The sequence below is a fragment of the Thalassophryne amazonica genome, chromosome 17 (genome assembly GCF_902500255.1).
Source record: "Thalassophryne amazonica chromosome 17, fThaAma1.1, whole genome shotgun sequence".
Taxonomy (NCBI): domain Eukaryota; kingdom Metazoa; phylum Chordata; class Actinopteri; order Batrachoidiformes; family Batrachoididae; genus Thalassophryne; species Thalassophryne amazonica.
Genome location: NC_047119.1, coordinates 52,258,388 through 52,270,887, shown reverse-complemented (window position 1 = coordinate 52,270,887; position 12,500 = coordinate 52,258,388). Strand labels below are relative to the sequence as shown.

Genomic DNA, 12,500 nt, shown 5'->3' with positions numbered 1-12,500 from the left:
CTGCCGACTGAACTCCTGCAGCTCTACAGTAGAGTGGAGATTGAGGCTCCAGCCTGCTGCGCCTCCGCCTCATCGTCGGGGGGGCAGAGCCGTGACGCAGAGCTGTGCCGATTCCAGTGTCACAATGGCAGATGGACCAGTTGAAGCCCACGTTAAGAAAGAGGTGGACAGTCAAACACTGCATGGTTCCCCTCAGAGCAACGGCAGCACTTTATCTCCAGGGCAAAGGCGAGCGGCTCTCCCAGTTCAACCGCTAACTCCATCAATGGCAGCCAGGACCTCATCCCGCCTCTGCTGGTGGAGCCCTCGCTGTCCTGACGCCCCACTCACCGTCGGCTCCTACCCCAGCACGAAAAGCTTCCTGGGTTTGAGGGCGTGCGAGCTTTTCTGCAACAAGAGCGAGAGCCAGTGTGACGAGGAGGAGCCCCTGCTGAGCCTGACCAGCCTTCTGCAGGGGTTGAAGACTGAGCTCTGTGTGGAGCTGCTGTGCACATAAGACGACATAGTCAACCCCGCGCCTCCCACTTTTCTGACTCCATCACCCACACCTGCCACCGCCACAACACAGAGCCCTCTCACTGTGCTGACCAAGGAGCCCCCTTCTCTGTCAAAGCAGCAGTCTTCCACCCAGAGTAACCCTAACCCTAACCAAGCAGTCTGATAAACATGTAGGTGGGACACATATTTGTGTCCTACGTATTGATGACGTCATTTCAGTCATCTCTGACCTAACCCTAACCCAAACACTTCACTATATCTAACCTAGTTTCTTTTTAAACACTGCTGTAGATGTTTGTTAAGAATAAACTGAAATAAAGGTGAAAAAAAAGATGAAAAGTCTTATTGCATGAAGTTCACCAGCCCTCACATCTAAACACTTGTCAAATAACCAGATGCAACACCAGGTCACCTGCTACAAGTCCATGGAGCAGACTGCTGGACATGTCTGCAGGTGGTCAGTAACCAGAAGGGTTTTTTAGTTTGACAGAGTCAGTGTTAAATGCATGTGTTTTATGTGATGATTATTGTTTTGGATGGAAAATGGATGTGGACTTTGTAATCAAATTTAAAAATCATAAATTTCAGAGCATTAAGTCTGATCAAACGGGGTTTATGTATGGACAGAATTTTAATTTTGACAATCATGGCAATTGTATGATTTTTTTGGTAAGCCTAAGGGAATGGTATTTAAAAAAAATCATACATGTTAAATGCATGTTTTTTTTTTTTTTAGGTGATCATTATAGTTTTGGATTGAAAGTGCATGTGGACTTGGTAATAAACCCTGTTTGCTCAGACATGGAGCTCTGACATTTATGATTTTTAAAGTTGATGAAAATCATTGACGTTGTGTGACATTTGACCTTTTCCAAAGGTTGGTCAGTGTGAGAGGTCATTTGGAGAATAATGTGATCATGTGGGTGTCATCTGAACACACTCATAATTATTACATTATGGAATAGTCTTCTATTTGTTAAACTGCTACTCGGCATGTGTTTAAACATCTAAACAGTTTTTATTAACTAGTATTGCAAATTGTAGTCAAGGAATATTTTTATTTTATTAACGTCTACTTATTTGATTTCCCCCCCCCCCCAGAGGACCACAATGTAAATCATCATCCACACTGGAAGTTTTCTTGTGTTATTGTCGCAGTATTTTTATGAACTCTGATCAAATAAATTCAAAACACTCCGGGCTCTTTTTGGCGTTTCTCAGCCGCCGTACCAGCTGATTGTTTGCTGACCGGACGCTCTTCTGAACTCTGTACGGTTGTATATCGGCTTCTTTTATTTCTCTTTAGCAGAATTAAGTGTATCTACTCTGAACCGTATTTAACTGCAGTCCTGCACCAAGCCGGTAACGGTTAGAGCCGGTAGCGTTTAGCAGCGGCTAACGGTTAGCAGCGGCTAACGGTTAGCAGCGGCTAACGGTTAGCAGCGGCTAACGGTTAGCAGCGGCTAACGGTTAGCAGCGGCTAACGGTTAGCAGCGGCTAACGGTTAGCAGCTGCTCGCTCAACTGTCCCCCGGCGGGACGTTTCCAGCTGTTTATTGACATCTTTAATCCTTCTGCTGTGAGTTTGGACTTCTTGCTTTATTTCCGTGTGGGTCCGTTCACTCTGCCGTCTTACAGCTGCGTGTTGTTGTTCATTTAAGAGCGCGCTGTTCTCTCCTGCACGGCGTGTGCACGTCACATACACACTCATTTAACATCGTTATTAATGATTAGTTTTTGTCTTAAGCTTCTTATTGACTTCATCGATCAGGGAGTCTGATCGCACCGACGAGGCTTTTATTTTAAAGAGACGCAGCGCGAATCCAGGTTACACACACACACACACACACACACACACACACACACACACACACTGTGTCCGTTTGTCTCCTAAATCGCTCTTTTGCGCGTGTTTGATTTCAAAATGAAGTGAAAATCAGATGGTTAGTTTGCAGCCCTTATAATAACTTCAGTCACAGATTACCGTGGGAACTGCACAGAGAAAATCAAAGGAAAAAAGAAAACGAGAGACGCTTTGAAGAAGTTTGTCTTTGAACACAGGCTCATGTGAACCAGCTTCACCTGTACTGGACACAATTCTGAGCCAAAGCACGTCTGATGGTTCAGACTAAATGCTGCAAAGTGAACATCTTACAGACGGATCGTCACCCGTCTGGATGTGTTTTTGTGCACAGCTCTGATCTGCAGCGTGTGATGATCACTGCGTGCACACAGTCAGCAGCTGCTCTCACAGCGCTCTGACCTTCTCCGTGTGTCAAGTTCACCGACGGTTCCTCAGACGCTCTGACCGGGTTTGACCTTAACCGCTGCACACGGACCACACTATTAACATGGCAACATAAAACTATTTTTAGATTGTGCCTAAAACTCTGATGAATAGATTCTCTGGGTTTATAGACGTTGTTATTACGTGTGTTTTATGTAAACATGCGACAGTGACAGTCGGTCTCTCCGTTATTTTCTTAAACAATTATAACAAATATTTATTATAATTGTTTTTATCAAGTTTTCAGCGTATCATGCAGCAATCTCTTATTAACGTGATGAAAAGCATAAAAAAATTACATATTTGTAGTATAATATTCATTAATAATTGTTATCATGTGGATTCTATACGTTGTTTTGACGGCAGCGTCTCTCTGGCACGCAAGGAATTCTGGGATACGTGAAAACGCCGAACGGTAAAATATTTTAACAAAAGTATTTATTTTAGTTTGAAATCACTGTTATTTATTATTCTTTACAACACTGTTTGTCCTCTTTGTTCCAGACTAATATATATATATATAAAATATGTCTGAAATTCGGTTTGTGTTTATTAAATTCCACGCAGATTAAATAATTATATCAAATAATCCGCGTCAATTACAGACACGGATTATTTGTTATAATTGTTTTTATCAAGTTTTCAGCGTATCATGCAGCAATCTCTTATTAACGTGATGAAAAGCATAAAAAATATTTTTTTTGTAGTATAATCATTTATAATTGTTATCATGTGGATTCTATACGTTGTTTTGACGGCAGCGTCTCTCTGGCACGCAAGGAATTCTGGGATACGTGAAAACGCCGAACGGTAAAATATTTTAACAAAAGTATTTATTTTAGTTTGAAATCACTGTCTTATTTATAATAAAATGGTCATAATGTCAGATAAGTTGCATTAAAATGTGACTCATTCTATTTTCAGATCACATCACGTTTTGAGATTAAATACTTAATATATTAATATTAATTGTGTTGCAGAAAACATCCTGAGTAAAATATGTCATTTTATCTTACATCTTGTTTTAAAATTTTAAAACACATTCAATGTTTGTTGTAAAGTATATTTTAAACCCAAATAGGTAAATTTAACCTCAACTACTTTAACCCTAACCTGAAAACTGAGTGAAGGGGGGGGGGCAGAACTCAGAGCACCATATGTGTAGTTGACGTCAAAAACATAGCAGTTTGGTGGGCTTGTACACAGTTGTTGTTGCTACTGCAAAGTATCGCCTGGAGGACTCATCTACAAGACCTGGAGATTCACCTGAAGATTCTGCTTTGAAGATTCACCTGAAGATTCTGCTTTGAAGATTCACCTGAAGATTCTGCTTTGGAGATTCACCTGAAGATTCTGCTTTGAAGATTCACCTGAAGATTCTGCTTTGGAGATTCACCTGAAGATTCTGCTTTGGAGATTCACCTGAAGATTCTGCTTTGGAGATTCACCTGAAGATTCTGCTTTGAAGATTCACCTGAAGATTCTGCTTTGAAGATTCACCTGAAGGTTCTGCTTTGAAGATTCACCTGAAGATTCTGCTTTGAAGATTCACCTGAAGGTTCTGCTTTGAAGAATTAAAGTTGTTTTAATTTAGATTTTTCATCCTAACTTTCCTTTATCAACTACTTTCTACTTTTTCAATGGCTTCTGCAAGGTAAGTTTCAATTCTTTATTTTCTTTTGGTGGTTTACTTGTAGTATTTCTTAATCCATTTCATTTGTTTATTTGCAAACTCTCTTGATGTAGCCAACCAACTCCTGATGTTGCTAAACTATTTTAACAGAAAATGTGTTCTCTTTAGTTTTCACATGGCAGCTCCCATGTGACTAACATTTTAGTCAGAAAGTGAGAAAACTGAATTTCCACCCTGAGTGAAGGTTGAAACCTGAAAGGGATTTAGTTTTTGTATTTGGCTTCATCCTGTTTTCACACTTTTTGACCAACTTGTGATTAACCTGAACTAAAACCCCTGAGTTTACACACTGAGTTAAAGTGATAGCTGAAAGGGGAAGGAAAATAACACCACCCTGAGTGAAGAGTCCACCTGAAACTAGAGCCCAGCAGCTGCATGACTGACGGGTACTGCAGCAATTTTTAACGGTTTGACTACATATGTTTCATGTGTTGTGTCTGTATATATGTTTCTATAACATGTTTTTGTTTTCTCCTTCTAGTGCCGCCCACCGCCACTTTCTGCTGTGCCCGGTGTGCAACAGGACCCAGCAGGCCCTTGGAGTCCACCTCCGCCGGACCTGTATGAAGGACGCCACCCGAGAGACCATCACGGCAGCAGTAGAGAAGGCCAAGGATGACGTGTTCCAGCTGCTGAAAACAGGCCGTGTATTTACTTATGACCTGCTGCGTGGGATAATTGAATCCCGTGACCCCCTCGGGAGGTAGGTGGCAAAGACAAATAATTTAATCAGTCGCTTTGTGTTTCATTGAATGAACAGCACAAACTAAACTTTGTTCTACTTTAAAGGCTGATTGAGGAGCTGCAGCGACGCAAGATGGTGGTCAGTGACATGCCAGCTGCTGAAAGTCCTGCCACCCAGGACCCCACCGCCCAAGCTGGACCTTCCACTGCTGTGGAAACGGGCCAGAGCAGCACTCCCGAGGACACGAGTGAAGCTGCAAGCGAGAGCAGCGGAGAGACCTTTCAATGGTGAGGCCTTCTTTACAGCAACAAACCTTTGGTCTTCAGATTGTTGTCTGTGTTCTTTATTATAACTGTTTATTTATTAATTAATTTATTTTTCTGTAGTAGTCGCACCCCGGCTTGGAAAGTCAACAAGAGGGCACTGATGGCAGAGATGGGCCTCTACCAGAAACACTCGGCTGACCATCGTCTCCTCAGAGACTTTGGGGCCTACTTGTTAAAGGACCTCGCTAATGAGAATTATAAACAGGAAGTGAGTATTTCAAGAAAAACAGTTTTTTGACCATTTAAAAATATCTACTACTTGGTTTTTGTTATTCAGAAGGTCCCAAAGTCAGAGTGAGTCAAAGTGAAGAGCAGGTCCCACTGTAACTTCTAAATGTGTGTGTGTGTGTGTGTGTGTGTGTGTGTGTGTGTGTGTGTGTGTGTGTGTGTGTGTGTGTGTGTAACAACAATTGTCTTGTGTCCCTCAGGTGGATAACGTTGCTAGGTTCCTGTTTTATATGGACCCAGCCCGCCCCTCTCTCCTGTTTGTGCGTGACAGAGAAAGGACGAAGGAATACCTGAGGAAGCTTGCTGAGGCCCAGCTCGCCAAGCAGACTCAGGTGAACTACCTGAAGAGCTTGAAGAGGTTGGTAACATTTGTCTTTGCCCGTGTGACCGCAAGGTCAAACTTTGGGAAATGTTTGAATATTGACTGACTGGTGTTTTCAGCTGCTTACTAATGTCCAACAAAACTATTTGTGACTTGTTTGAACAGATTCCTCACGTACCACACGGTGTGCACAAACCTACTGTTTGACGACCGTGAGCTCCACACAGACGCCAAACATTTCATAGAGTACATCGGTGCACTTGGGACACAGCTGAGCAAGGGCATCAGCAAAGAGGTCGTCGCCAAGCGGTACGTCTCCTGACTGCTCAATGTGTTCCACAGTCTACATGCAATGGACAGTCTGAGTAATGCATGTTGTCCTCTCACAGGGATCGATTGTTCCGGAGTGACAGGGGGATGACTCCTCAGGACTGCTGGGCGGTGCTGAGGGCGGCCAAGCCAGATTTCCTCGCTGTCATCGCCAAGATTTTTGAGGCTGCGCCCTGCTACGCCATCCAGCTGGAGACCTCAGAGTGCCTCCTTGTCCTGTACTACTTGGAGGCCGTGGTGATCCTGAAGCACCTGCAGAGGCCTGGTGTGGTGGAGCACATGACTGTGAGTGTTGGCCTTTAATGTTCACCAGTGCTTTATTTTTCACATGCCAGCAACACTGACAGCATCAATTAATCCACTGTCCTGTGTTTTCTGCAGGTTGAAGAGTGGAAGAACAGGATCCAGGTGGAGAGGGGCCACACTGCCATTGCAGTTAAAGAGCACAAGACGGCAGCACAGCAGGTGGCCAGTTTTGTGCTCTCTCCAGAAGAGGAGACAGTAAGTTGGATTTTTACAACAGGAGGAATGTTGGAAACCTGAAAACTGACTTAGAAACTGACCTCTGTATACTTTTTTTCTCTCTCTCTCTCCACACAGTGGTTCATGTACTACTTTGATGTTGTCCGTGATGCCATGAAGTCATCAAAGAGGTACAGGATGGGACCAGACGCTGAAAAGGTGGAGGAAAACCCTCAGGAGAGGTTTTTCCTTTCCACAGCTGGGATGCCAGTTTACAACGCCTCCAATGACCTGGCTCGACTGCACAAGAAGTAAGTTGAATCATGATGATGGAATTTATTTATTTGCAAACTCTCTTGATGTAGCCAACCAACTCCTGATGTTGCTAAACTATTTAAACAGAAAATGTGTTCTCTTTAGTTTTTGCATGGCAGCTGCCATGTCCTAGCTAGCATGTTGGCTGGTGAACAGTAGTTAGCTAACATGTGACTAGCTAGCATGCTTGCCAGCATGGCAGCTCCCATGTGACTTTTCACTTGCTTGCTGAGTTAAGTAGACTAGTAGCAGGAGGGATGAGCTGTCATTTACAATTTCCTCTGGACTTTTGTTTTAGATACAACGTCCCAGTGGTGACCAGTCAGCTGGCGAGGCGCGTTTTTGAGACTGCAGCCAAGAAGCTTACTGATGTGGATAAGTCTCTGGTAGCGGACTACCTGACCCACTCCACGGCCACAGCAGAGAAGCACTACCGGATGAAGCAAGGTGCCAGCTTGATGAAGGGTTCCCAGCTGATCAGCGCGTTGGGTTCTGACTTGAGGTAAGACAGTAACACTGCGCGCGCACGCACACACACACACACACTGCTGATGTCATGCAAATCAGTCTGGACTTGGACCTAATTCTGTGTTTGTGTTTTAATCAGTGGAGAATCTGGAGACGACGCAGCCGGCACATCGGGAAAGTCCCAACACATCCAGATGGACTTCCAGGTGATCTGGGATAAGTTTGTGGAGGAATTCCCCGTCACAGTTGATGGGACAGTTCCGTCACTGAGTTCCCGCTGCGCTGCTTCAGTGGATCACCAGCGTAAGATCTATGAGCGCTGGCTGAAGTCCCAGATGAAGCTGAGAGTTCAGCATGTCATCTGTAAGTATATTGTCCGTGGAAATGACTCATTTAAAACAATGCTGCTGTCAGGATTGATGTGTCAGACAGGCTTTGCTAACCTTGTGGTATATATTTTTTTTATTCTCCATCACAGCCCACTTCGACCGTCGCCTCCCCTCCAGATCCAGAGTGGCAGCCTGGATTGACAGTCAGGGCTGGAGGAGCAACGTCCCCGTTGCAGACTATGTGTTGGAAGCCTGGAAACCCAGCAGCAGCATTGAAGACATGCCGTCATCCAAGTGCATCCGGCGCCTGGTCAGCAACCAGAAGTGGAAGGGGCTTGCCCTTAAAGACATCCAGGGCAAGGGCAAAGGTGTGGTTGCTGCCAGGAAGTTTGTCAGCGGTGAGGTGGTCTGTGACTACCACGGTCGGGTAGTCACAGGTGCAGAGGGGGAGGAGATCCATGCCACCACTAAGGAAGAGCAAACAGGCTACATGTTTTTCTACTCCAAGGATGGTCAGAGGATGTGCCTGGATGCTCACGCTGCGACGTGTTCTTGTCACCCGGATCGTCAGACCTTTGGGAGGATGATAAATCACTCGAGAAAGAAGGCCAACGTCAGACCTCGGCTCTTCTCATTGGACTTTGATGGAAACACCAGGGACGTCATGCTCTTCCTGGCAATGAGGGACATTAAGAAAGATGAGGAAATTCTTTTTGACTATGGGGTGAAGAGACACTCATTCTGTGGGGAAGGTCTGGACTTGGACTGGATCTGACAGTCTTTTTATAACACTTTGTATGTTTTTTTTGTTTGTTTTTTTTAATTTGGATACAAATTTCTATATTTCTCAACAATATGTAACTACAGTGTGAGGTCAGTTTATAACACTTTGTATGTTTTTTTTTTTTTTTTATTTGGATACAAATTTCTATATTTCTCAACAATATGTAACTACAGTGTGAGGTCAGTTTATAACACTTTGTTTTTTTTTAATTTGGATACACATTTCTATATTTCTCAACAATATGTAACTACAGTGTGAGGTCAGTTTATAACACTTTGTATATATATATACATATATATATATATATATATTTTTTTTATTTGGATACAAATTTCTATATTTCTCAACAATATGTAACTACAGTGTGAGGTCAGTTTATAACACTTTGTGTATATATATATATATTTTTTTTTTTTTATTTGGATACAAATTTCTATATTTCTCAACAATATGTAACTACAGTGTGAGGTCAGTTTATAACACTTTGTATATATATATATATATTTTTTTTATTTGGATACAAATTTCTATATTTCTCAACAATATGTAACTACAGTGTGAGGTCAGTTTATAACACTTTGTGTATATATATATATATATATATTTTTTTTTTTTATTTGGATACAAATTTCTATATTTCTCAACAATATGTAACTACAGTGTGAGGTCAGTTTATAACACTTTGTATATATATATATATATTTTTTTATTTGGATACAAATTTCTATATTTCTCAACAATATGTAACTACAGTGTGAGGTCAGTTTATAACACTTTGTGTATATATATATATATATATTTTTTTTTATTTGGATACAAATTTCTATATTTCTCAACAATATGTAACTACAGTGTGAGGTCAGTTTATAACACTTTGTTTGTTTTTTTTTAATTTGGATACACATTTCTATATTGGATACAAATTTCTATTTCTCAACAATATGTAACTACAGTGTGAGGTCAGTTTATAACACTTTGTATGTTTTTTTTTTTTTTTTTTTAATTTGGATACAAATTTCTATATTTCTCAACAATATGTAACTACAGTGTGAGGTCAGTTTATAACACTTTGTATATATATATATATATTTTTTTTTAATTTGGATACAAATTTCTATATTTCTCAATATGTAACTACAGTGTGAGGTCAGTTTATAACACTGTTTGTTTTTTTTTAATTTGGATACAAATTTCTATATTTCTCAACAATATGTAACTACAGTGTGAGGTCAGTTTATAACACTTTGTATGTTTTTTTTTTTTTTTAATATGGATATATCATTGTCACTGTAAAGACCAACTGTTTTTCTAACTCAGTTTGTGTAATAAATGCTGCTGTGATTTTCTCATATCTTGTGTTTGTGTACTTACAGAGGGGACAGTCTGATTTTTTAAGTTGATCAAACACTCCAGACCTCCAGTCTGATGGCTGGAAGTCAGCTTGGTTTGTAACAGTGTTGAAGGACTCCACGTTGATAAATACTTGTCCTTCAGACACTGACTTTCACAGCTTTAAAGTTCTATGCTGGTTCCTGGTTTTGTGATTTCTCCACCTCTTCAGTTCTGCTTGTTGTAGTAAATTCTTTTTGTGGTTCCTTATTTCACTCAGTCTAGACTGTTTGATTCATGTACCTCTTCAGTTCTCCTCCCCCGTCCACTTTAAGCACTTCTCCTTTGTCTCTCAGTGGGTCCATTATGCATGCATCACTCTGCAGTCTCAGTTGACATTTTTGCTGCAGTATTTCTTGAGGGATTTTTTGCTTTGCTGATTACCCTCTGCATGTTAGAAATATGTGTCATAATCAGCTCACTGGTTGGTGTTTTACTCCTGGTGTCCTTGCTGCTCTGCGTTATTGGGGTTTAATGTGATTTTGATTAAGACTCAAAAGAGAAAAGATTCAAACAGAGTGTAGTTTAAAACAATGCAGACTGTATAGATATTAGACCCACAATGACCATGAACTTGTAGCAGATGACCTGGAAGTCCATGTGCATGACCCTGCAGGACACGCCTGCAGCTGAGCAAACAGAACAGTGACAAAGTCGTGCCTTTTTACATTCCAAGTGACCTTGGATTGAGTCTTACTTTTTGGCATGCCACTGATTTTATCATATCTTGTGTACTTGTAGATGGAAAGTCTGTAAGTGCCGCAAACACACACTCCCTCTGACTGTGGTTTGCAGAGCCTCTGAACAAGACTTACTGCATGAAGTTCACCCACCCATCAAATCTAAACATTTGTAAAATGATCAGATGGACTTCCAGGTCATGCAGTACAAGTTCATGGAGCAGACTGCAGGACATGCCTGCATGTGGTCAGTAACCACAAGGGATTTGTAGTTTTACACAGTCCTGATCATCATGGTTTTGTACATCAGAGAGACAAAGTCAGACACTTTGCATCCAGTTTAAAGGGTCACTTTGCATCCAGTTTAAAGGGTCTAGACATTCCAGTTTAGAATGTCAAACTGGGGAAAAAGCCTGCAGAAGGATCCAGGTCGAGTTGATGGGACGGTTTCTGCATCACATGAACACCAGCAGATGGTTTCTGAGTCCTGACTGAAGACCCAGATGAAGCTGAGTGTTCATCATATCATCTGTCAGCATGTTCTCTGTTGAAATGACTCCAAAACCGTGCACTTTAAAACAACACTTCAGCCAGGATCCAGGCCTCAAACCAGCTTTGCCAACATCATGGGTCGACTTTTTTTATTCTCCATCACATCCCACTTCGACCGTGTCCTCCCCTCCAGATCCAGAGTGGCAGACTGGATTGCCAGTCAGGGCTGGAGAAGCAACATCCCCCTTGCAAACTCTGTGCTGGAAGCCCAGCAGCAGCATTCAAGACATGCTGTCATCCAAGCACATCCGACGCCTGGTCAGCAACCAGAAGTGGAAGGGGCTTGCCCTTAAAGACATCGAGGGCAAGGGCAAAGGTGTGGTTCCTGCCAGGAAGTTTATTACCCTCAGACAGAGGTCAAAATTAAAAGATGCTCCAATCATATTGAAAAATATTCCACATTATTTGCCGGATCATAAATATTCCAAAAAGATATAGTTTAGACTATCTGTGACTGAATTCTATGGAGTTACAGAATAAAAACAGCAAGACTGGTGGCAAAGGTCAGTTTCATTTTGTACAGGGGTCAAAAGTTAACGTTGCTCCAGTTTTGGTAAAAAGTGATGTAAATTATTGGTTGAGTTAATAGGATGAATAAATGGAATAGTTTTGACAATGTTGAATGTTTGGTCTCCAAAGTAAAGGTCAAACAAGGTCAGTTACAGATCATCCAAACCATACCTTTTTTGGAATCCTTCTGATCAGGCAAATAATGTGGCCTAGGTTTCAACATGATTGGAGCATCTTTTAATTTTGACTCCAGTGTAATTCTTCAGTTGACCTCCACTTGAACGCAAACTGAAAATTCAGGTGGCCAGTCAGTTTTTATTTTCAAAAGAGGATTGTCTGAGGACTATTTCTGCCAAATTTGATGCTTTTATCACCATTTGCAAGATTTCACTCTAAATATTGTCTTATCTGCTGCTTACTAGCTGTGGGATTTTTTGCTTTGCTGATTGACCTCTGCATGTTAGAAATATGTGTCATAATCAGCTCACTGGTTGGTGTTTTACTCCTGGTGTCCTTGCTGCTCTGCGTTATTGGGGTTTAATGTGACTTTGCTTAAGACTCAAAAGAGAAATGATTCAAACAGAGTGTAGTTTAAAACAATGCTGCTGACAGGCTTCATGTTTTATTTTCTGTCACATCCCAC

At 41.6% G+C, this 12,500-nt stretch overlaps 3 protein-coding genes across 4 annotated transcripts in view; 2 read left to right on the top strand and 1 right to left on the bottom strand.

Annotated features, from left to right (window-relative positions):
- LOC117529101 (hamartin-like) overlaps positions 1-625 on the top strand; it is a 1,103-nt gene extending 478 nt beyond the window's left edge. The window contains exons 1-2 of the mRNA XM_034191803.1: positions 1-141; positions 197-625. The exon at positions 1-141 is cut by the window's left edge and continues 478 nt beyond it. Coding sequence (XP_034047694.1) covers positions 1-141; positions 197-496 — 441 coding nt within the window. The 3' untranslated portion in view covers positions 497-625. The remainder of the gene's footprint in view (positions 142-196) is intronic.
- The window catches only part of tsc1b (TSC complex subunit 1b), a 139,061-nt gene that overhangs the window by 86,475 nt on the left and 40,086 nt on the right, over positions 1-12,500 (bottom strand). The window lies entirely within an intron of this gene.
- LOC117529976 lies at positions 2,414-8,972 on the top strand. Its single transcript, XM_034192891.1, has 12 exons — positions 2,414-4,863; positions 4,959-5,180; positions 5,267-5,449; positions 5,549-5,696; positions 5,917-6,074; positions 6,204-6,347; positions 6,428-6,653; positions 6,750-6,869; positions 6,969-7,141; positions 7,444-7,647; positions 7,753-7,976; positions 8,092-8,972. The coding sequence occupies exons 1-12, from the start codon at positions 4,853-4,855 to the stop codon at positions 8,715-8,717; spliced, it is 2,439 nt and encodes an 812-aa protein (XP_034048782.1). The 5' UTR covers positions 2,414-4,852; the 3' UTR covers positions 8,718-8,972.

What these genes read in the sequence shown, in the direction of transcription:
- LOC117529976 (XM_034192891.1), top strand. An exon ending in AAAGAGGTCGTCGCCAAGCG is followed by an intron (nt 6,348 to 6,427) that starts GTACGTCTCCTG and finishes GTCCTCTCACAG; the next exon opens with GGATCGATTGTTCCGGAGTG. An exon ending in TCTCTCCAGAAGAGGAGACA is followed by an intron (nt 6,870 to 6,968) that starts GTAAGTTGGATT and finishes CTCTCCACACAG; the next exon opens with TGGTTCATGTACTACTTTGA.